Source organism: Coregonus lavaretus (assembly GCF_964263955.1).
Source record: "Coregonus lavaretus genome assembly, chromosome: 20".
Taxonomy (NCBI): Eukaryota; Metazoa; Chordata; class Actinopteri; order Salmoniformes; family Salmonidae; genus Coregonus; species Coregonus lavaretus.
The window spans coordinates 15809116-15835112 of NC_140007.1; the positions used below are offsets into that span (position 1 = coordinate 15809116).

The window sequence follows — 25997 nt, forward strand, 5'->3', positions numbered from 1 at the left end:
TCTCTTGGCAACTGTAATGAATCAAATACTACTTGAAATAAAAGAGAACAGAACATTATGTTAATGTCAATGTGTATCGAGCGCTAAGGATCACAGTGTAAAAAATATAATACCATACATTCTCAACCAAGTTAGCTTTAGGTACATGTATGACAGTTAATCAGGTGTGCCTGTGCATCCATGAACCTCTAAACTGTTGCCTTTCTCCAGATCTACCTTTGTATGCAGGAAGGGTTTCCCATATCCAGTTTCCAATATCAAGATTAAGCCTATTCTTGGACTAAAAAGCAATTTTTTCAATGCAGATTATCCATTGAGCATGTACACTGAGTGTACAAAACATTATGAACACCTGTGCTTTCCATGACATAGACTGACCAGGTGAATCCAGGCTAAAGCTATGATCCCTTATTGGTGTCACTTGTTAAATCCACTTCAATCAATGTAGATGAAGTGGAGGAGACAAGTTAAAGGAAGATTTTTAAGCATTGAGACAATTGAGACATGGATTATTACTAAATATTAGGAAGTTGTTCTTAATGTTTTGTACACTCTGTGTATAAAGCTAATGGTTTGCTTCCCACCCCCAGGTTCAACACAGGTTCAGGCACGGGCACCCTGGTCAGCAATGTCCAAGTTAAGCAGGGTCGCTGGCACCAGCTGGTGGTGACGAGGAACCGGCGCAACGCCATGCTGAGCGTGGACAATGAGCTCCACATCAACGGCGCCAGCCCCCCCGGCACCGACGGCCTCAACCTGGACACACACCTGTTCATCGGAGGGGTGCCCGAGGACATGATGACAGAGTAAGGCCTCACTTGAAGGGCATTCTAGAGCTTGCATTATTTCCCTATAAAGCACAGTATATCGACACGGTAGAATTCAATGGCTATAATTAATTCTTACATGTTTTGTTTGAGCTGCTTTTTAAAGCAAAAGTCGAATTGAAAACATTATTGGTATTGTTGAATTCAATTTTCATAATATCATGCTAGAACTGTTTGGTTAGCTAAGCTAGCAAGTCTGTTTGTTTTGATTACCATGGCAACTACTGTAGCTATCTAGTAAACTTGCTAGCTAATTCAGTGGATGTTGAACACATTTCTACTGGCAAATGTAACACATTTCTACTGGCAAATGTGTTAAATTATAGCCATGGTATAAAAGGGATAATCAACTCTGGGCTCTATGCGTTTTCTGGAAAATAATGCAACTCTGTGGAAGGTTAGTTCCACTCCGCTATCGCGACGTGGAATACATCTTCCATGTCGTTAATTATTTTCCATAGAACGCATAGCTCCTCACTGATTATCCCTTACGTAGATATGGAGAAAATATGATTAATTTAGAAATAAGATTTTAGTTGTTGAGTTACATGAAAACCGTTATGTCAGGAACTCTCCTATACTCCCATAGTGGTTTATTGAGAAGCACACACAGTGAGCAGTATATGAAAGGATATTACTTTTTTCATATTATTTGTTTGTTTTTTCTGTCCAGCACCTGTGTGTATTTTGCCTGTTTTTCACTGAGTTAAATAACTGTTGGATGGTTGATGGTATAATGCCATTCACGCACTCTCTCTCCCTCTCCCTGTCCCTCTCCCTCCCTCCATCCACAGTGTGAAGGAGAGAACCTCCATCGGTACGGGTCTGGTGGGTTGTGTGCGCATGCTGGACGTCAACAACCTGGTGTACAACCTGCAGGAAAAGAGTGACAACGTGCTGTACGGCACCGGTGTGGGCGAGTGCGGCAACAATCCGTGCCAGCCCAACCCTTGCAAGAATGGCGCTCCATGCCAGGTCAAGGAGGCCGAGATGTTCCACTGCAAGTGCATCAACGGCTACTCCGGTGAGCCAAAATTGTTTTGTTTCTAATAACGGACCTCCACTAGATCTGGGATCAAATATGATTTGTTTTCTTTTAAATACTTTAGCTGCGCTTGATTGAGCTTGCCGGCTGGTGAAATGGAACCAATAACAATGGAATAGCCCCCAAAGTGCAATCCTCGCCCATCTTGCATGCACACCGGTCAGGCTCAATCAAACGCTCAAAAGTATATGAAAGCAAGCCAATACTATTTCAACCCATGTCTAGGGAATTCCCCGCAGTCAGGTTTTAGCCATTACGTCTTGTTTAAGACTTTTAGGTGTGATGCAGTACAGAAATATTAAAGACTATAACCTAATCCCATCGCCTGGTCTTTGCCCCCTCTCTCCTCTTTTAGAGTGGTCACAGTCCACTAGGTCTAAGCTAATGAGGGAGTGTTGTTAAATGGTACTAGCGACCATCCAGGCCTAGTGAAGCATGGCCCCTAAAGCTTTTAAATGATGCTGCTGCTCTCTTGCTCCAGCAGCACACTCCACACACACAGACTAGGAACCAGTTTGAGAGGAGAAATATGGGAGCTTTGTGGCTTAATGATTAGCCTATTATGAACTTGGTAATGCTAAGACTGGGTATGTATGCAAAGAGGGAGAGACGAGAGAGGTAGAAAGAGAAAAAGGCAGAGAGAGAGTGTGAGAGGGAGAGAGATGGTAGAGATAGAAATGAAAGAGTGAGAGTGTAATAGATGGCTATGGGAGAGAGCCTTCCTTCAGAACTCAGTGGGAGACGTTCATTACAGCATTCTCCTCGCCTCAGGTGGCTCTGGCTACTAAAATAATGATGGCTGAATTGGGATGCGGCCTGGCTAGTGTAGGGCAAAGCCATTTCAGCTATCCGGGAGCCATTCAAGCTACCTCTCCCACAGCCAGGAACTAAGGCTCCATAAGCATAGCAGAAAGGCAGCAAAGGGTGCTTGGGTCTTTTCTTAATCTGCACATGTAATATTTCTAAATCCTATTAGAAAATGACCTCTTTTACTGAGGAAATCCATCCTCATCCTCTTCTCACACGGAATGGAGGCAAAATGGTCTGAAAATATTGGGTTGTATTTATTAGGGCATACGATAGTAACGCGTTTTGCAATGGGAAATGAAAAAGCATTTCTTATTGGATAAGTTCAGGTAGTCCCTTCCTGTTTCAGTCCATTTTGTACCCTTTGTTGCCTAATGAATTCAACCCTGGTTTTTATAAGAGAAGGTGGTTTGAAGATTCTCTGGTTTGAGTTCTAACTTGAGTTTTTTTTTTTTTTCTGGTGGTGGTGAACTCCAGGTCCAACGTGCGCCGACACCCACAACCCGTGCGAGCCCAACAGGTGCCACCCCTCGTCCCAGTGCCAGGTGCAGCCAGAGGGAGGGTACAAGTGCGAGTGTCCCATGGGTCGCGAGGGACGCCACTGCGAGAAAGGTACTGCCACCATCTTTAAAATAAGTTTAACCTAGCGTGCGTGTGCGCGCAAGTATGAGTGTATTGGACATATATACAGAATGTCAGCATAGTATGTACTTTTTAATGTCATATCAGACCTACTTGAACTACAAACATTTTATTTAAAAAAGGAAACACCAGAAGTGGAAAACAACAACAGTTGCTTACGATAACACAACGTGTGGTACAGCACATCAATTCCATTATCTGTTCTCAATTCATCAGTTCTCCACCGCTGCATGCTACCATGGCCCCCCTCGCATATCATCCTGCCTCAGTGTTCCGGTCAGGATTCTGGGTGGAAGATCTACCCAAATCTCCCTCTTTCCCCACTTCTCTTTTTCCCTCCGTGTTGTGACGCTCCGTCTCTCCATCCTGAGGGAGTTGAAATGCAGAGAGACGGGCCGCCGCCTCCAGGGTCTCCGGCGCACAGCGGAGCGCCGCGATTGGCCCGTCGGGCTGTTAGCGCATTCGTCTCGGCTGTGGTTGTTAGCGAGCCTTCCTGTAGCCGTTCTCCGTCTCGCTCCCTCTTCCGCCCACAGGTGTTGTGTTCAAATGCGTTCGCCGCTACTTAGCTCCACGGGGAAGCGGGTTGAAGCGCTGGGCCGCATCTGGGGAGGAGATCCTAATGCACCGGAGCTGCGTTTGAAGTTCAGCATTAGCACTTTCGGCGATTATGTTTGCAACTGTTTTTTTTGCTCTCTTTTCCCCCCCATCACATCCACCAAATTCTCATGGATGTTTTCAGAATATAAAAGCTTGAAAAGTGAATGAAGAATGAAGGTTGGTGTTCAAAAGTTAAGTCTATTTATTCGTACTTAGACACACAGGCATAGATAAATATGCACAGTCTCTCTCCTACACACGCGCACAAAGACACACACTCCTAGCCCCACTGGGTCACAAGTCCCAGTTAGCGGTGATTAAAATAAATTGGGGTGAACTGAAAATCATTGTGAGGGAAAGAGCGTCTCACGCGCTGAGGGCTTCGATTAAATCAATGAGATGACTAATGGCATCAAATCCTCTGCCTGTGGTGATTAATGAAGAAGTCACTCAGCCTGAGTGTCTGGCCGACACAGGTTTTGGATCAGATAAGTAGCCATCTTTCAGCGGCCTACGTTAACGGCTGTACTGGGAACAGTTAAAGGGATACTTCGGGATTTTGGCAATGAGGCCCTTTATCTACTTCCCCAGAGTCAGATGAACTCGTGGATTCCATTTTTATGTCTCTGTGTCCAGTATGAAGGAAGTTAGAGGTAGCATGCTAGTAGATACCCATAGACTTCCAGTCATTGCGCTAATGCTAGTTAGCATTGGCTTGCGAAACTACCTCTAACTTCCTTCGTACTGGACACAGACATAAAAAATGGATCCTTTGAAGACAGGATCCTTCAGATCAGATATTTAAAAAATAATTCAGCTTTAAAGGCTGTACTGGGAACAGTTAAAAATAGGAGGTGTGGCCGACTGCCTATTGGAGGGAAGCCCTAGGTAGACATAGTTGTATTGATAAGTATAAGAGTGCCGCTCCCTAGTATTTGGCTGCGGACCACCATTCAACCACACAGAACTCCTTTACTGGAACTCCATTTGAGATTTTCCTAGTGGCCTACTTTCCTTACCTCCCTTTACCTCCCTAATATTCCTTTTGTTTTTTACTAAAGAATGTTTTTGTTTCATATGATTGTGTCTTGCTTTTCGTGTATTGTGTAGTTGATGTGTATATAGATACTGTATAGTGGTTGTTGTTTGTTGATGTGTTAATGCAGGGCTCATCTGCGAAAGAGACTGTGGTCTCAGCATGACTCCCTGCTTAAATGAAGGTGAAATAAAATACAACAATGATCTGATGTCACACATCAGAGTACCTGGACATTTTCTTGTGACGAAGCCTAAGTAGTGTGTGTGTGCATGCCTTTCGTACCTGTGTGTGTCTGTGTGTGTGTGTGTGTGTGTGTGTGTGTGTGTGTGGCTCGAGGAACTGAAATCCTCTCCCACTCCACTCTGTAAACTGGCTGAGTTCCGAGGTAGCTCTTTCCTTTTCTTATTATGACAGCCGGTTTGACAGTTTGACTTCCTTGTCGTGTCTGCAGCGGTGCTCCTGTTCTTCTCTCCTCCGTGAGCGTTGTTAGTCGTCTCCTGCGCAATGGCTAATTAGCTTTCTCATCTCCGTCTGCCTCCCTTCCCCACCCTGACTCAGCAAGCTAATCCTACCTAATTACCAATGAAAAGAGCCTTGCAGGCCCCAACTGTGTGCGTGTGTCGCAAACAGTCTGGGTGGGTGAAGACTAGGCAATCATTGTTATCCAAAACGGACCCCCTGGGTGGGTAACACTGAATTCACCCAATGTCCCCCTGACTTGCTGCATAAGCCATAATTATTGCCGTACACATGCATAGTGCTGCCGTAAGGATGACATAATGCCTGTCGTAATGCATTCCGTTTTATAACCATTTTTTCAGTGTCGGAGAAGAAAGGGGCCTACATGCCGTTCTTTAGTGGTGACTCTTACCTGGAGCTGAAGGGATTGCACACCTACGGTCACGATCTCCAGTAAGTAAAACGCTCTTTTCACTACACAGACACTCTACGAATTACATACACAACAGCATGTTTCCACATGATATACAGGAGTTGGTACTGAGGAGCTGTGAATTGATGTAATGGCAGATAGATACTTAAAAGCTGTGCCTCGGGCAGAACAGTCCTATGGTGGATAGGATAGAATATAATTAAATGGAACAGAACAGATAATCGTCCTCCATAGAAACAGAATTCCATAGAAATATAAAGTACTTAATTACATTTCTATGTTGTCCTCTATGGTGGGAATCCTTTTCAGTCTTATGTAGGTTACACAAAATAACACACAAGCACAGTTACAGTCACATAGAGAATATACAGTGCCTTGAGAAGGTATTCACACCCCTTGACTTTTTACATTTTAATTTTGTTGTTACAGCCTGAACTTAAAATTGATACAATTTATATGTTTTTGTCACTGGCCTACACACAATACCCTAAAATGTGTGTTAAGTTTTTCGAAATTTCTTGAGTCAATAAGTATTCAAACCCTTTGTTATGGCAAACCTAAATAAGTTCAGGAGTAAAAATTTGCTTAACAAGTCACACAATAAGTTGCATGGACTCACTCTGTGTGCAATAATAGTGTTTAACATGATTTTTGAAGGATTACCTCATCTCTGTACCACACACATACAATTATCTGTGAGGTCCCTCAGTCGAGCAGTGAATTTCAAACACAGATTCAACCACAAAGACCAGGGTGGTTTACCAATGCCTCGTAAAGAATGGCACCTGGTAGATGGGTAAAAAAAAAGTCGTGCTACTAGACCTTAGTGCTGCCTTTGACACCATCGATCACCACATTCTTTTGGAGAGACTGGAAACCCAAATTGGTCTACACGGACAAGTTCTGGCCTGGTTTAGATCCTACCTGTCGGAAAGATACCAGTTTGTCTCTGTGAATGGTCTGTCCTCCGACAAATCAACTGTACATTTCGGTGTTCCTCAAGGTTCCGTTTTAGGACCACTATTGTTTTCACTATATATTTTACCTCTTGGGGATGTTATTCGAAAACATAATGTTAACTTTCACTGCTATGCGGATGACACACAGCTGTACATTTCAATGAAGCATGGTGAAGCCCATAAAATTGCCCTCGCTAGAAGCCTGTGTTTCAGACATAAGGAAGTGGATGGCTGAAAACTTTTTACTTTTAAACTCGGACAAAACAGAGATGCTTGTTCTAGGTCCCAAGAAACAAAGAGATCTTCTGTTAAATCTGACAATTAATCTTGATGGTTGTAAAGTCGTCTCAAATAAAACTGTGAAGGACCTAGGCGTTACTCTTGACCCTGATCTCTCTTTTGACGAACATATCAAGACTGTTTCAAGGACAGCTTTTTTCCATCTACGTAACATTGCAAAAATCAGAAATTTTCTGTCCAAAAATGATGCAGAAAAATTAATCCATGCATTTGTTACTTCTAGGTTAGACTACTGCAATGCTCTATTTTCCGGCTACCCGGATAAAGCACTAAATAAACTTCAGTTAGTGCTAAATACGGCTGCTAGAATCCTGACTAGAACCAAGAAATTTGATCATATTACTCCAGTGCTAGCTTCCCTACACTGGCTTCCTGTTAAGGCAAGGGCTGATTTCAAGGTTTTACTGTTAACCTATAAAGCGTTACATGGGCTTGCTCCTACCTATCTTTCCGAGTTGGTCCTGCCGTACATACCAATACGTACGCTACGGTCACAAGACGCAGGCCTCCTAATTGTCCCTAGAATTTCTAAGCAAACAGCGGGAGGCAGGGCTTTCTCCTATAGATCTCCATTTTTATGGAACAGTCTGCCTACCCATGTGAGAGACGCAGACTCGGTCTCAACCTTTAAGTCTTTACTGAAGACTTATCTCTTCAGTAGGTCATATGATTGAGTGTAGTCTGGCCCAGGAGTGTGAAGGTGAACGGAAAGGCTGGAGCAACGAACAGCCCTTGCTGTCTCTGCCAGGCCGGTTCCCCTCTCCACTGGGGTTCTCTGCCTCTAACCCTGTTGCAGGGGCTGAGTCACTGGCTTGCTGGTGCTCTTTCATGCCGTCCCTGGGAGGGGTGCGTCACTTGAGTGGGTTGAGTTACTGACGTGATCTTCCTGTCTGGGTTGGCGCCCCCCCCCCCCTTGGTTTGTGCTGTGGTGGAGACCTCTGTGGGCTATACTCGGCCTTGTCTCAGGATTGTAAGTTGGTGGTTGGGGATATCCCTCTAGTGGTGCGGGGGCTGTGCTTTGGCGGAGTGGGTGGGGTTATATCCTTCCTGTTTGGCCCTGTCCGGGGGTTTCTTCGGATGGGGCCACAGTGTCTCCGGACCGCTCCTGTCTCAGCCTCCAGTATTTATGCTGCAGTAGTTTATGTGTCGGGGGGCTGGGGTTAGTTGGTTATACCTGGAGTACTTCTCCTGTCTTATCCAGTGTCCTGTGTGAATTTAAGTATGCTCTCTCTAATTCTCTCGTTCTCTCTTTCTCTCTGAGAACCTGAGCCCTAGGACCATACGTCAGGACTACCGGGCATGATGACACCTTGCTGTCCCCAGTCCGCCTGGCCTTGCTGCTATTCCAGTTTCAACTGTTCTGCCTGCGGCTACGAAACCCCTACCTGTCCCAGACCTGCTGTTTTCAACTCTTAATGATCGGCTATGAAAAGCCAACTGAGAGACCTGAGCCCTAGGACCATACGTCGGGACTACCGGCCGTGGTGACTCCTTGCTGTCCCCAGTCCGCCTGGCCTTGCTGCTATTCCAGTTTCAACTGTTCTGCCTGCGGTTATGGAACCCCTACCTGTCCCAGACCTGCTGTTTTCAACTCTTAATGATCGGCTATGAAAAGCCAACTGAGATTTATTCCTGATTATTATTTGACCATGCTTGTCACTTATGAACATTTTTGAACATCTTGGCATGGTTCTGTTATAATCTCCACCCGGCACAGCCAGAAGAGGACTGGCCACCCCTCATAGCCTGGTTCCTCTCTAGGTTTCTTCCTAGGTTTTGCCTTTCTAGGGAGTTTTTCCTAGCCACCGTGCTTCTACACCTGCATTACTAGCTGTTTGGGGTTTTAGGCTGGGTTTCTGTACAGCACTTCGAGATATTAGCTGATGTAAGAAGGGCTATATAAAATAAAATTGATTGATTGATTGAGTTACTAATACTAACCTAATTGACAGAGGGAAAAGAAGGAAGCCTGTACAGAATACAAATATTCCAAAACATGCATCCTGTTTGCAACAAGGCGCTAAAGTAATACTGCAAAAACAATGTGGCAAATCAATTAACGTTTTTGTCCTGAATACAAAGTGTTATGTTTTGGGCAAATCTAATACAACACATTACTGAGTACCACTCTCCATATTTTCAATAATAGTGGTGGCTGCATCATGTTATGGGTATGCTTGTAATCGTTAAGGACTGGGGAGTTTTTCAGGATATAAAAGAAACGGAATGGAGCTAAGCACAGGCAAAATCCTAGAGGAAAAACTGGTTCAGTCTGCTTTCCACCAGACACTGAGAGATGAATTCACGTTTCAGCAGGACAATAACCTAAAACACAAGGCCAAATCTACACTGGAGTTGCTTACTAAGAAGACAGTGAATGTTCCTGAGTGGCCGAGTTACAGTTTTGACTGAAATCTGCTTGAAAATCTGTCAAGACTTAAAAATGGTTGTCTAGCAATGATGACCAACCAATTTGACAGAGCTTGAAGAATTTTTGAAAATTATAATAGGCAAATATTGTACAATCCATGTGTGCAAAGCTCTTAGAGACTTGCCCAGAAAAATTAGCTGCAAAGGTGATACTAACATGTAGTGAGATTTTTCTGTATTTCATTTTCAATTTTCAGCCTAGCATTTGCTGAAATTTCTAAAAACATGTTTTCACTTTGTCATTATGGGGTATTGTGTGTAGATGGGTAAGATTATTATTATTTTTAAAATCCATTTTTAATTCAGGCTGTAACACAACAAAATGTGGAATAAGAAGGGGTATGAATACTTTCTGAAGGCACTGTAGTGTCACATTATGAAAAGGCCAGATAGACCGAACAATTGAAAGACACAAGCACAGTAGACAAGAGGTAAATACCAAGTCTGGTCATGTTGTTTGTGTTTTGTCTTTGCCTGGTTGTTTATCATTGTTGTTTGTGTTTTGTCTGCAGCCAAAAGGTCAGCATGACGGTGGTGCTCATGGCCAATGACTCCAACGGCATGATCTTCTACAGCGGCCAGAAGACGGACGGCAAAGGTGACTTCATCTCCCTCTCCCTCAACGACGGCATCCTGGAGTTCCGCTACGACCTGGGCAAGGGCCCCGCTGTCATCAGGTGGGCACCACACTAGAACCCCATAGTGACTCTAGTCTATTACCCCATAGTGACTCTAGTCTAGAACCCCATAGTGACTCAAGTCTAGAACCCCATAGTGATTCTAGTCTAGAACCCCATCGTGACTCAAGTCTAGAATCCCATAATACTCAAGTTTAAAATCGCATAGCGACTAATCTAGAGCCCCATAGTGACTGGTGTGTAGAACCAAATAGTGACACATGTCTATAGCCCCATGGTTACTCGAGTCTAGAACCCCATATTGACTCGAGACTAGAACCCCATGGTGACTCATGTCTAAAACCCCATGTTTACTCTAGTTTAGAACCCCATAGTGACTAGTATAGAACCCCGTAGCAACTCTAGTATAGAACCCTGTAGCAACTCTAGTCTAGAACCCTATAATGACTCTTGAACCCCATAGTGACTGTAGAACATAGTCTGGACTCCTTGTTAGCTGGGTTATTGTGGTCTCTTTTGATTTTGGATTGTACTTGTGTGTGTGTGTGTGTGTGTGTGTGTGTGTGTGTGTGTGTGTGTGTGTGTGTGTGTGTGTGTGTGTGTGTGTGTGTGTGTGTGTGTGTTGTTGTTGTTTTGAGACATCCCTAACCTCTTGGCTCGTTTGTGTGTGTTCCTCTCATGCAGGAGTAAAGATAAGATCAAGATGGGCGTGTGGAACACAGTGAATCTGGAGCGGGCCAATCGAAAGGGAGAGATTAACATCAACGGAAAGGACCCAGTCAGAGGAGAGTCGCCGGTGAGACAGACAGAGAGAGCTAGCATGCTAGGATAATCAGACGTCTTTATGATTAGCCTAGCTATTAGCATGCAAGGCAAACCGGCTATGAGTATGCTATCATACAAGGCAATATACAGCCTTGCTTATGCTTAGCCTGTGCTACTGTGTGTGTTTTCTGATGTGCGTGTCACTGTAGCACCACACACTTGGCCATGCATATGCCCCACAGGAGGTTGGTAGCACCTTAATTGGGGAGGACGGGCTCATGGTAATGGCTGGAGCGGAATTAGTGGAATGGTATCAACAACATCAAACACATGGTTTCCATGTGTTTAATGTCATTCCATTTCAGACATTATTATGAGGTGTCCTCCCCTCAGCAGCCTCCTGTGATATGCCCGTACCAAAGGATGTGTTCAACTTAATGCACTGTATACTCCCAGAGTTCACTGTTGATGACACACCAGAGCAAAATAATGTCCCTAGTTGAGGTCGTTGATAAGGGCATACACACTACCAGGGTTGTGTTTGAAAACACATTCTACTGTCTTCTCACGGCTCGTCAAGGTGAGAAATAGTATGCTCGAGACGTAGAGGGCACGTTTGACAGGTCGTCTCTTATCTGGAAATGACCCCTCCCTTTTTAAATCCTTTTTATCTGCCATCTTTGACTCTGACAAAATGCCTAAACAGTAGTACGATCTTGTTCCTATTTGTTGCAGTCACGAAACATAACCAATATGGCCCGAGTGGTATACACCCATTAGTATGACTTGACTTATACCTTTGAGCTCTGAGTGAAGCAAATACCTTCAATAGTGCTCTTCGGAGATACTGTAGATTAAGGCTGAACGATTTTGGAAAATAATCTAATTGCGATTTTTTGCCCCCAATATTGCGATTGCGATTTAATATGCGATTTAATTTATTTATCCTTTTTCCCCTACAAAACATAATGAATGATTTAAATATGACCAACACAATAGTATATACATTTAGTGTGAAATGTTCTTTCCCATAGGCTGGGTCTATTTGTTAGAATTAAATTCAAACATGTATGACTTGAAATAAATGACATTTTTATTGAACTGCTCATTACAGAAACATCTGTGGCTTTGCCACTGTGCATTTAAATAATTTAAACAAAGGCATGAACTTTGTAAACACTGTGTGCAAAAGGTACAGTCTTAAGAAAAAAATAATTTTAAATTGTATGTATCTTACTGCTCCCAAGTCAGTAACATTTCACACAACTGAAACAAGGAATTTGCTTTGAAAATATTTTGTAAAATCAAAGTAAATAAAGTTATAAATAAAAAATGAGAAATGCACTTTTAATTTAGACAAACTATTTTTTATAAACGATTTGAATATTATAATATAAAATAGATGAGCCTCACTTATCTCAAGTACACAACAATAACACACCACACAGACTAAAGTTCACTACGAGTATGGCACTGCCAGCCATACTTATCCAACAGTTCTGTTCTCATTGGCTTACAGGTTTTTTGCTAAGAAAACCAGAATATTGACTTTTTCTGGCTTCAAGGCTGAGCGAGTGCAAGTCACAATATTCCCTCCTGTGCTAAAAAGACGCTCTGAGGGAGCGCTTGTAGCAGGTACACAAAGATACTTGCGTGCCATGGTGCACAACTGTGGGTAGCTGATCTTGTGCACCCTCCACCAAGCCAATGGATCATCTTCTCCATCAATGGTAGGAGTCATCAGGTAATTGTTTATCTCTGCCTCTGCGACATCTTCAAGATTTACAGGCAAAGAAGGAGAGGCTGAACTGGTCTTGAAAAAACTGCCAAGAGACCTCTTCGTCTTTTCCCCCAAGGACTGTGCACTTTGAGGCATCTGAACAGTTTCAGTACGAGACCTCTTCTCCTATTAGATGAAAACAACAGCCATTAGTTTTCCAGTTAGATTTTACAGAAAATTTTTGTTTTTGTGAAATACATAATTATTTACCCAATGATATGTACGTTGTGCCAAGTCTACTATCTCTGTCTTCAGACGAGTCTTGATAGCAGGGATGTTGTCTGTACTGATGTACTGTATTTTGAACCTAGGGTCCAGGAAACAGGCAACATCCAAAAGCTCCTGGATGTTTGGGTCTCCATATTTGTTATTGAGGTATGCTAGGACTTTGGTTTTTATTGATTTAGTCAGGTCAGTGTCCTCAGCATCTTCAGCCAGGACTGATGTGGCAAAAAGGTGGAGAACTGGCTTGAGGTAGGAGATGCTTACATACTCCTCTCCAGAAAGAGCATCAGTAAACTCCAGTAGAGGATGCAGTGCCTTGTGAATCGACTCCAACACGTCAATATCCTGCCAGGTTGGGATAAGGGAGCGTGCATATCGATCTCCAGACAATACCTGAGAAATGGCTTTGGCCTGTTCAAGCACTCTGGCAATCATCATTTCTTTAGAACCCCATCTTGTTGGGCACTCCGTTATGAGGTTGTGCTCAGGGAGTTTGAGCTCTCTCTGTGCCTCCGTCAGGGCTGCTTTCTTCTTCCAACTGTGGGAAAAGTGCCCCACCAGCTTCCTGCACAGTGCTGTTGCCCTTGACACTCTGTCATCTTTGAGTGCATTTTCTAAAAGAAATAAAAAGTAGTGTATTACACACAATTTGAGTTTTGATACAAGGCTCTCACTATTACACACTCAAATTAGCTGTAATTCTGAAATACACACATCCACAACACATCCTCTCTCTCTCTCTCAATTCAAAGGGTCTTTATTTGCATGTCAATTCTCTCTCTCTTTCTCTCTCTCTCTCTCTCATAAACACTAAAAAAACATGTAAAAAACAAAAACAAGAAAAGAAAAAAAATGCAGGTGGGCATTCCACCACAGACAGACATATGATATAAGCAAGTAAAATGAATTTACATATTAGAAAAGGAGTGGAAGTATGAATTTATTTAATCCCATCCGATTTATATAATATCATTTATATATATTTGTATATTCAGCTTTACTAATCGACGCATCTCTCTCTCTCGCACTCGCGCACACACACACACACACACACACACACACACACACACACACGATAACTTACCAATGGCAAGATGTAATCTGTGGCCAAAACATTGGAGCCTCGTCCATTCATTAAGCCGCGCAGCAAGCACCATATTCGACGCGTTGTCCGTCGTGATGCAGACGTGATTCTCCTCGTGGAGATCCCAGCTGACAAGCCCTTCTCTCAGGCCGGCTGCAATATTTTCCCCTGTGTGATCGTCTGGGAAGTAGGTAGTTTGTAGGCAGCGAGCTCGGAGGTTGAAATCTTCATCAATAAAATGGACTGTAAGACTCTGGTACGGCTCAGCTGTGCGGCTTGACCACATATCAGTAGTGCTAGCAAAAAACTCCACCGTTTTAAGTTCCGCGGCGACTTTCTCTTTGCACTTTTTGTACAGCTCCGGTATGGCAGTCTGACTGAAGTATGTGCGGGAGGGTATACTGTAACGTTTATCAAGCGTATGTATTAATGCCATGAACCCAGGCTTGGTCACCGTGCTGAGAGGCATCATATCTTTGGCTATGAACTCGGTTATTGTCCGAGTGATTTCTCCGTGCCGTTTTGAATTACGTTCATACGGAGTGACACTTTCGAACATTTCTGTCAGTGATCCCTGTCTTGAGGTATTTGGCTTGTCTCGCGCACTGATGCTCGGCATTTTGGTCATACAACTGTCATGCATTGATTTGTGGTATTTTTTTAAGTGCTGAAACAGGTTTGTAGTGTTACCCCGTGAAGTAGCAATCGGAGCACGGCATGCTCTGCACAACACCTGACGCTGCTCAGCATCTTCTTTTTTAAAACCAAAATAGTTCCACACCACCGACGTGCTGTTCCTCTTCGATATTAAAGTATCAGCTGTGTCAGTTTCTGACTGTTCCGTCGAGCAAGAGGCCATTGCGCTGGACAGCATGAAAAGTCGCGTCACGTGACCACCTCAAATCGCGCACGTTGCGATTAGAAAATCGCGTTCAGTCAAATCGCGATATTATCGCGAATGCAATTAATCGTTCAGCCCTACTGTAGATACTGTATATAGATGGAAAGATGGAGAAAATAAATAATGATTCTCAAGCAATAAACCAGATACATGGGCCTAAGTGAGAGAAATTGAATAGCTGGATATGTCCGCAAGTCATCCAATTATATTTAACAGTGTAATTTGTTATTCTTCGTGTGGTAATTGTGTTTCACTCCAGCAACATGGGCAGAAAGTCATATTAAAAGACTAGTGATGGAGGAGCTCAACGTAAAGAGGCTCCATGCAGGATATAGCTGGCAGCTAATTCTCTCCTACTCCTGCATTTACAATGAAGAAGGGAGCCAGGGAGTCCCGCTGCACTCAGAGAGCCTAGCGTCTTTGATATAGATACCTTTATATAAAGTAATTATACCTGGGATGGTAGTTTCAGTATTGCAGGATATCTTTAAACAGAACATTTTGCCACAAATCCATGCATGCTTTCTCATACAAACAGAAAAAACACTGTCTGCAGTGGCTACAAGTTGAAGTGGGAATTTAACATACACTTTAGCCAAATACATTTCAACTCAGTTTTTCACAATTCCTGACATTTAATCCAAGTACAAATTATTCCCTGTTTTAGGTCAGTTATGATCACCACTTTATTTTAAGAATGTGAAATGTCAGAATAATAGTAGAGACAATTATTTCTTTCAGCTTTTATTTCTTTCATCACATTCCCAGTGGGTCAGAAGTTTACATACACTCAATTAGTATTTGGTAGCATTGCCTTTAAATTGTTTAACTTGGGTCAAACGTTTCGGGTAGCCTTCCACAAGCTTCCCACAATAAGTTGGGTGAATTTTGGCCCATTCCTCCTGACAGAGCTGGTGTAACTGAGTCAGGTTTGTAGGCCTCCTTGCTCGCACACGCTTTTTCAGTTCTGCCCACACATTTTCTATAGGATTGAGGTCAGGGCTTTGTGATGGCCACTCCAGTACCTTGACCTTGTTGTCCTTAAGCCATTTTGCCACAACTTTGGAAGTATGCTTGGGGTCATTGTCCATTTGAAAGACCCATTTGTGACCAAGCTTTAACTTCCTGACTGATGTCTTGAGATGTTGCTTCAATATATCCACATAATTTTCCTTCCTCATGATGCCATCTATTTTGTGAAGTGCACCAGTCCCTCCCGCAGCAAAGCACCCCCACAGCATGATGCTGCCACCCCCGTACTTCACGGTTGGGATGGTGTTCTTCGGCTTGCAAGCATCCCCCTTTTTCCTCCAAACATAACGATGGTCATTATGGCCAAACAGTTCTATTTTTGTTTCATCAGACCAGAGGACATTTCTCCAAAAAGTACGATCTTTGTCCCCATGTGCAGTTGCAAACCGTAGTCTGGCTTTTTTATGGCGGTTTTGGAGCAGTGGCTTCTTCCTTGCTGAGCAGCCTTTCAGGTTATGTCGATATAGGACTTGTTTTACTGTGGATATAGATACTTTTGTACCTGTTTCCTCCAGCATCTTCACATGGTCCTTTGCTGTTGTTCTGGGATTGATTTGCACTTTTCTCACCAAAGTACGTTCATTTCTAGGAGACAGAACGCGTCTCCTTCCTGAGCGGTATGACGGCTGCGTGGTCCCATGGTGTTTATACTTGCGTACTATTGTTTGTACAGATGAATGTGGTACCTTCAGGCGTTTGGAAATTGCTCCCAAGGATGAACCAGACTTGTGGAGGTCTACAATAGTTTTTCTGAGGTCTTGGCTGATTTATTTTGATTTTCCCATGATGTCAAGCAAAGAGGCACTGAGTTTGAAGGTTGGCCTTGAAATACACCCACAGGTACACCTCCAATTGACTCAAATGATGTCAATTAGCCTATCAGAATCTTCTAAAGGCATGACATCATTTTCTGGAATTTTCCAAGCTGTTTAAAGGCACAGTCAACTTAGTGTATGTAAACTTCTGACCTACTGGAATTGTGATACAGTGAATTATAAGTGAAATAATCTGTCTGTAAACAATTGTTGGAAAAATTACTTGTGTCATGCACAAAGTAGATGACCTAACCGACTTGCCAAAACTATAGTTTGTTAACAAGAAATTTGTGGAGTGGTTGAAAAACTAGTTTTAATGACTCCAACCTAAGTGTATGTAAACTTCCGACATGAACTGTATATGGTGGATCAGAATTCTGTCTGAGCCACAGTAGTTTTAGACCCAGCTGCAACTTCTTTAAGGTCAATTTCTCTTTTTCATTTATTTTGAGTGGCAGCCTTCTGACCTTCGGGCTTCACAGTTTGTGTTGTGCGGTTTTATGTTGGTCCGACATCCGCTGTTCGCTCTCTCTTCTGATAACCTTTTTTCCCTCCTTTTCTCTTACTGTGCTGTCTGGAAACTAAGAAATCACGCAAGGTAATAAGTCCCATCCACCTTAGACATATTTCATATCTCCACTTTCAGCTTCAATTTCATTCGCCACTTCTCATCCCCATGCTGCACCATACCAAAGTTATTAGACTATAGAACTGACTGGGGAAAAGAGTCTGTATTTAGTGCTACCATTTCATACACAGTACAGGAGTAGAGACATTTGTTAAAGAACTCGGTTTGGCTTTCACCTCAGTCCATCTGCTGTGTAGGCGGAGGGAGGGAGGGGTGTCAGTTATCTTTCTGACCTCCATTGTTCCTCGCAACAATGAAACGTCTTCATTAGTCTCTCGTGGGCGGGGATTTCTCTCCTGTGCCGTGTGGCAGTCGAGAGTGAGAAGAAAGTAAAGAGAGAGAGTGGGGTGCAAAGCCAAGCCGGGCTGTTCTTTTGTCATGTACTTTCTTTTGCGAAAGAGAAACAAAGCTCACCATATAATAGTCACTCGATCACTCACTCACTCGATCACTCACTCACTCGATCACTCACTCACTCACACACTCACCCACTCACCCACTCACTCACTCACTCACTCACTCACCCATTCACTCACTCACTCACTCACTCACTCACTCGTTCACTCATAACTGCACACAACAGCACTGACAACATCCATTCTATTAGACTGGCCTGTTAGCAGCGTCCAATTCACTCCTATTCAGAATCCAATATGACCATTCAAATTGATAGAAACCATGTTTATTATATATTATGGCCATAGTTAAACTCAATATTAATGGATTGGATTTATATATCCATTTTTTAAATGCTCAAAGCGGTTTACATTATAAGGGGGAGAATCGCATGTCAATTTTAATCCTGAATCAAAATAGAGTTGATCCCAACTGTTACTCTTCACTTGAGCATCCCCTTTAGCTAAAGTGTTAGTAGGGGTTATAGGAAACCGGGCCCATTTCGGCACTTTGTTATCCCCAGGCAGCCACAGGTGACCCACTCGACTGGGCTGGAGGTCTTGGCCCTGGTTTCCCTTTCTGTCAGAGCTCACTCCAGGCGCACTACATAGCCATGGGGTTAGCGAAGCCCCACTGGCCTATACCCTCCCTCCTCCAGCTCCCATCTCAAATAGAAGCAGGACACAATGCCAGCTCTCTTCACACATAACCCAGGTTTACTTGGCCCCTTCCATAATTTTTCCACCAATTACCTCTGATTTTCCCTCTGGCAATTACTGCCCTACATAAAAATAAAGATCCGTAATTCCTCCCTAAGAGTGGGCCTGTACATCCTGCGCAGAAGGAATGCTGTCGTAATTGGAGGCAGCTCTCCTGTACGTTTCTGGATGGAGCAAGGGCCTGATTTCATGATCGTCTGCCGCGCAAATGAACGGCCAATTAAAGGCCGTGGCTCGCACGGTGTCGGAAAGGTCGCCGGTATAATCAGCCATTCATTAGAGACTTTCATTAAAAAAACACCATCCATATCGTCTCTTCAGCCGCAACAGGCGACTCTCTTTGTAGCCCTTTTCTTGTGTTTTGTACTAGATAACGAATAATTGACTGCTCGGAGTGTGGCACAGAAATCAATTATGTTTTATAATATATCAAGTGTATTGATGTGGAGAAGGAAGTAGCCTAGTGATAGCGAATTGTCCTGCACTATATCAAGGCTGTGTAATTCCAGTCTTGGAGGGCCGAAGCACTTCTGGTTTTAGTTTCTACCTGGTAGTTAATTGCACACACCTGGTGTCTCAGGTCTGAATCAGTCCCTGATTAGGAGAGGATGAAAACAAGAAGTACACTTTATAGCCCTGCACTATGTAGATATCTTTCAAAGGATAAATCTTTTTCACTGTTATTAGTCTCATCGTGCTACAGTCTGTATGGCTCAATAAAAAATATGGAAAAAAACAGGTATCATTTGTATTGGTCAGGTGTGGTTCTAGTCACTATGGTAGGGTTCCAGACCATGTGGTAGGGTTCTTGTCCCTGTTCACAGGAGGTTGGTGGCACCTTAATTGGGGAGGAGGGGCACATGGTAATGGCTGGAGCAGAATAGGTGGAAAGGTATCCATGGTTTCCATGTGTTTGATGCCATTCCATTCGCTCTGTTCCAGCCATTATTATGAGCCGTCCTCCCCTCAGCAGCCTCCACTGTCCCTGTTATTGGGTTCTAGTCCCTATTATTAGAGTTTTAGTCTCTGGTAGGGTTCTAGTCCTTTTAGTAGGTTTCTAGTACATGTGGTAGGGTTCTAGACCCTGTGATAGGGTTATAGACTATGTTATATATGGTTCTAACCCATTGTCTCTCTCCAGAACCAACACACTGCTCTCAACCTGAAGGAGTCTCTGTTTGTGGGTGGTGCTCCTGATTTCAGCCGGCTAGCAAGGGCCGCCTCGCTCAAAGATGGCTTCAAGGGCGCCATTCAGAAGGTGAGTGTCCTGTCCCCACACACAATCCTCAGCAGATATGTTTAGCCACACACCCTGTTCAGAAGGTTATGCAAAAGTTTCTATCAATTCTGTAAATTATCAACAACTATCGATTTAAAAAATAAATAATGTTTTATTTAAAGTATTAGACATCATTTAACTGAGACACAATGTTGAATCCACCTTATACATGGATAGATATATTTTGACACGATTTATGATGGACAAGAACTATCAGCTGCCTATACTTGATGACAGACCTTTACAGTGACTTTAACAACTTTAACCAAGGTCAACGATCAGCTGGTTTTCAGTGCTGACGGTGTCTCATTTCTTTTGGCTCACTGTACTAATAATAGAATAGAACACATTTGATGTCCCTCCATGTTTCTCAGCTCAGATCTTTTCCCTGACAACTTTCCAGCTTGTTTGTTCTCCTCCGCAGCAAAATGCTCGTCTTTGAGTGCCAGAAATGGCTGTCTAAAACAAAGGCAGGATGTTACTTAATGCTAGCTAGCTTTTTCTCTTTCAAAACTTTCCCTTGAAAGCACCAAGTTAATCAAAGCTCAGTCTAAAAGTATGTTTTAGCAGTTATTTGCTGAATTAATTAATAAGTGACTTGTAAAGTAAAGTCGTTACTCATGTGTCTTGAGTTTGAGACGAGTGGAGTTGAAAAGTGTAATGTGTTGTATGCAGTATGTATGCTGCATCGACTTATATGTCATGGCCATTTAATTACAGTCCTCGAGGGCCATAGCCCTGCTGGTTTTCACTGTTTCCTTCTAATCAAGGACTGATTCAGACCTGGGACATGAGGTCAATGAAGGCTACACACTGCACTATGACAGGTCTAAGTCCTCTCTCCTCCTCTCCATCCCCCGTCAGATCACCCTGATGGGCACGCCCATCCTCCGGCAGGAGAACGCGCTGCACTCCAGTGACGTGGCCATGTTCGAGGGCCACCTCTGCAGCCGTGAGCCCTGCCACAATGGGGGTCGCTGCAACCCCCTGCTGGAGACCTACGAGTGTGTGTGCCTCCACGGCTTCACAGGCCCACACTGTCAGAACAGTAAGTGAACAATGATCCTGAACTCAATGCAATGTTTTGTCAGTAATATCAATGTCATGCTTGTCTTAGTGTCACCCTTTGAAGGATGAAACAGAGTTACCCCTCTGTTTCATCATTCTCACACGTGCGCACACACACACAGACATACATGCTACACACATACATACTGCACACACATACACTTTACCAACCCCATTAACCTTGGCCGTATGCCCTACTGTCCCTTTACATTCATTAAAACAATAAGCGCATGAACGCTCATCCCAGATCATCACCATCCATTGCCAGACTCCAATTAAAGGAGCCATGTTTCCTAATGATTCATGTGATCTCATTCAATGTTCGTCTTCCTCCTTGTCCTCTTCCTCGCAGCTATCTTCGAGAAGTCCGCCGGGGAAATGGAGTCCATTGCCTTTGATGGCCGGACATTCATTGAGTACCACAACGCCGTCACCAAGAGGTAAGGGAGATGCCATCTTGTTCGTTGATTCTAATGCTAATAGCCTCCAATACTAATTTTAATTGGGTTGAGCAAAATGGCCTCCGATGTTAACACTAACCGGAAGTTGCGAAATGGCTAATGGTTAATGGCCTCCCCATTCATATTCCACTGCAGTAAGTGGCGGTGACAGAGTTGATTATTCCAGGCCCATTAGGGGCTTCGTAGTGAACCGGGTGTTAGCTAATAGTTCAACCACTTTCCCTGCACTGTCTCTGGTTTTGACTAAATTTCGCTAATTAGCGGCACGGCTAACAATTACGGGATCGCCCCGAGCGCCCCCCCCCCTCGCTCGCTGTGCGCCGAGGCGGACTGAGCCGACACACACTTATACACGCACACACACACACACACCATACCATACCAGCATAGCACAACAACCATATCATCACTCTATAGGCTTTGTTAAAATGGGGTTTAATTTAATATTATTTTAGACTTAGAGTATGTGCGACTGTGTCCCCTCAAATTAGCAGTCCCAAAGTGTCGGTTGCCATTTTTAAACACACACTAGCTATAACAGGAATAGCCGGATGATGTAGGTGTAAATGGTTTCTATACCGGGTGTGAAAGCGAGAAAAACGTATTCTGCCTTCCAGGCAGCCGCTTAAACATTTGATCCTCTACCATCCATCTATGTCTTCCATGCTGGCTCTCACGCCCGCAGGTTGGCACGCATTAAATGTTTGTGATGATGAACCTGAAAGACATGGAACATAAGGCTCCCCATCCAGATCCATTACAAGTCTTCCCACAACACTCTAAGGCGTGAAAATGGGAGAAACAGACAGTGAATTTGTGGTCTTATGAGCACAACACAGAGCACATGTGCATGCATGCACACACACACACACACACACACACACACACACAAACAGGGCAAATATTAAGAGAGAATTGTAAGATCTGTCTGTATCCTCTGTCTGTTGTCCTTGTTAAGCCTGTCAGATGTCTGTGCTGCCGTCCATCTGTCTGTCTTCTTCTGTCTCTTGTCTGTCCGTCTCATATGAGTGTTCCTTGTCTGTCCTTCTGCTGCACTCAAGCCAACTGACCAATGAGATTCCGGAGTAAGTACACATAAAGGAGTCCCCAATCTTCCCAGGTTTAGTCAAAGCCAGACTAACCTAACTAATACAAAGCCAGACTAACCTAACTAATACAAAGCCAGACTAACCTAACTAATACAAAGCCAGACTAATACATTACGATAGTTAACACAAAGTAATAGATTCTATTTTTATTTTCCTTCTATATCATCTTCATCATCTTACCCTATGCAAGATAGCTATCATGTGTATTATATTTAAATTGGCCTACAGGATTTTACATTCAAACTCCATGCCCATAATTGGATTTGATCTTTTCTCATTACAAATTCCTCATCACACTCCAGTCTAAATGAACGCATGACTGCATGAATCCACAGAAAGCAGGTGCTATACTGTATGCATGGTTGTAACTATATTCGCCACAACCAGAAGTATATCCACGTACCTTATATTGGATGGTATTAACTGTCATGTTGAAAAGAATGAGACCCCTTCTTAACTGCAAGATTATGGGCTGAAATATTCCCCTTCCTCGGTTTTGCTGCCAGTCCCACATCGATTATTTAACTGACTCCTCTAGGGTAACAATTAGATCTTACTTTGTTATTAGTTTCCTCTTCGCTGTCATTAGCTTGGTAAGTAACCTCCTGAAAGAAAAACAGAAAGCAGGGAAGTTGGATTTAGGTTGATTTATGCCAAGCAGATTCACCAGATAATTCGATATCCACATTCAAGCCCCTGTCATTTCCGGTTAGTCCAATCTCCAACTGCAATTATGAATAATTATCGAGTCGGCGGCAGAGAAAAAGAACGACTGAAATGTTAATCAAAGAGTTATTTCCTCTTTGTAAAATTATTTAAACGAAAGACCTCAAATTGAGGCCGAGAGGGCAACGATATCCGTTAGGGCGATGATCATTCGAGCTGGACTGGCCAGATCGTTAATAGTTGTCACTTCCTGTAAGAGCGAGGGGCGCGATTAGTGGCCAATCTAGGCCAAACCAGAGCTTGCCGGCAATCTCTCTCCGAGCGAGTGGCATCGATTCAACCTTATCTGGTGTTGAACAGGGATTAATGAATGAATTAACAAATAAATTAATGAATTCCTCAGAGGAACGTTATTACAACGTTATTACAACACACAGACCACCACTTTCACCCTGGGCTAATGTTGCTGTTACTATTTACAGCAGCCAAGATCAGTCTTCATTGGCTGATGCCTCCTCTTTTGAAACCTTGGGTCGATTCTCTCACGCATCATTATTGGAGAGACCAATGATATAGGGCTCCGTCTCTGATAATACGATATTTGACCCCATTTTTGTTGATTACCCAATTTTTCTCATTTGGCGCTTCCTTCACTCAAGAAGGCCACACACACACACCACACTGTCATCAGACTCAGTAATAGTAGTAGTAGTAGTGGAAAACTTATCCCTAAGGGAAAATTGGGTTTGCAGCCAAATTATGAAAAACATTATTACATTGTTGCCCAACTCTCCCCTTAAGACACGTCTTGGGCACTGACTTGGAGTCCTAGTGGTGGTGTGGTTGTCGTCATCCTCTGAGGACCTCATTATGTTGCTGTGCTGCTTCTGGACCGTGATCGCAATGGATCTGCAGTACTGTATCTCTGATCACAGTAAAGCTCCTAGTACTTCGTAGTATATCCATACTACCGTATTACTTAGAATGTAGTAATGCATTGGGCATGCATTTTAAGCAGTACGCTAGTATGGACATGAGAACGTAGCCACCCTGCTTTCCCAGCTCTCGAACAAATAACTTGCTCTGTTTGCCACGTCTCCTTGTCTACGAAGCTCCTCTCTATGCCGGGGTGACGATACGTCACCCTGTAAGGGTCCTCGCGGGTCCTCCTTCCGCCCCCCTTCTTGCGCTTATCGCATGCCCTTCCATTCTCTCCCCTGCTCCCTTAAAGTCCCGAGTCACTGGAGAACCCGTCAGAGCAGAGGTGAGTGTCCCCTGCAGCCTGGGGCCTGTAGCCAGCGCTGTCTAACCAACCGCTAGCATGCTGCCTCCCCATCCATCCCCACCCCCCTGACACAACCACCCGCAGGTTGCAGCCTAACCTTTCACAGCCCAAGGAAACAGTATTGGAGAGCCACACTATTCAATACTCTGGGCCCCATAGAGAAAGTATTGGAGGGCCACACTACTCTATACACTGGGCCACTTATAGAGACAGTATTATAGGGCCCCACTTATTTGTTTATCTGGATCCCCATTAGCTGTTGCAATGGCATCCAGGGTCTATTAAGACAGAGTAGCTCAGTCGTCCCAATCATCTTCAGCACTAGCAGCCAAAACACCATCCAGCCTTGCAATCTCTATGCAATGTTCTCCACCTTCAATCTCTATGCAATGTTCTCCATACAAGCCTAGCAATGCTCTATTTACTACTGCCATCTAGAGGCAATTGGGTGCACAGCACTTTATAAGCCTTTTTTTTTTTTACTTAAATCGATGAGGAATAAAAGACGAGAACAAAACTCCATAACGTTAGTCTATTATTCATCCAGAAAGTAAGCCACCTTGATAGCATTTAAAATACTGCATACCTGCCTTGTTTCACATGCTGTCCTTAATTCAATTCAAACTTTGTCCCTGCAGGGAAATGTATTATGCAGCCAGGAGTCCAACGCATAATAAGTCTAGTCAATATAGTATAAATACAGTAGTATAGTATATCCTTATTCTGATGACTGGGGCCTTATTATTCCTGACAATCCATCCTGGTGAGGATTTATTTAACCTTGTCCCCAGGCTATTGCGCACAGAAGTCTGGTGCGTAACACTATGGCTTTGTCTGAAATGGCACCCTATTTCCTATATAGTGCACTACTTTTGACCACGGTCCGTATAGGGCTCTGTTCAAAAGTAGTGCACTATATAGGGAATAGGGTGCCATTTCAGACACAGCTTATGATTTATTTGGGGCCCTGGGTACTGTGAGGGTTAGGCCAGGGGAAAGGAGTCCAAATATTATATGAGTTTATTTACCGACCGTTTGTGTCTAGTGGGTTTCTTTGACACTTCATTCATTAGTCACTCTGTTTTGTTTGTTGTTCTTCAGTGAATTGAATGTGTCTTTTTAGAAAGGAAACTTTTCCCTTGGAAATCTTAAACTCAAATGTGGTTGCGGTGTATTAAGAGACGCATCCAATTCCACTTTGCACTCCTTCCTCTCTGCTGGGTCAAATACTGTACATGTGTCAACCCCCTGTTGGCCATACCTGAGCAGAAACCAAATTAGAAGCCTTAATTAAACAATCAGTTCAATCTCTTTACCCCTGTTAGCTCATTAGCAGTAGCCCCGTTTTTGGCCAGCCTGATGACAGAATCAAGTCAAATCAAACTTTATTTAAAGTGGATCGATTTAGGCGTAGTCTGCTGTAATTTTCTTCTCCTCTCCCCATGTCCTGTGAATAACCCCCTGTGCTCCCATGAGCCTCTGTCTGTGCTGACTTGTTTCGTATACGTGTCATGTCTGTCTCTTGTAATCTGTGTCTTGTGTTCCGTGTCGTTCTGTTCTGTTCTGTGTGCTTTCTGTCCTCTGTGTGCTTTGCCTGTGTTTGTCTCC

The 25997-nt window shown here is 43.5% G+C and overlaps 1 protein-coding gene across 1 annotated transcript in view; it reads left to right on the forward strand.

Annotated features, from left to right (window-relative positions):
* LOC311148223 (agrin-like) overlaps window positions 1–25997 on the forward strand; it is a 175812-nt gene that overhangs the window by 143049 nt on the left and 6766 nt on the right. The window contains exons 24-32 of the mRNA XM_084185112.1: window positions 591–806; window positions 1622–1851; window positions 3157–3291; window positions 5779–5869; window positions 10051–10215; window positions 10861–10972; window positions 19663–19779; window positions 20665–20848; window positions 21221–21308. Of these exons, the coding sequence (XP_084041238.1) occupies window positions 591–806; window positions 1622–1851; window positions 3157–3291; window positions 5779–5869; window positions 10051–10215; window positions 10861–10972; window positions 19663–19779; window positions 20665–20848; window positions 21221–21308 (1338 nt within the window). The remainder of the gene's footprint in view (window positions 1–590; window positions 807–1621; window positions 1852–3156; window positions 3292–5778; window positions 5870–10050; window positions 10216–10860; window positions 10973–19662; window positions 19780–20664; window positions 20849–21220; window positions 21309–25997) is intronic.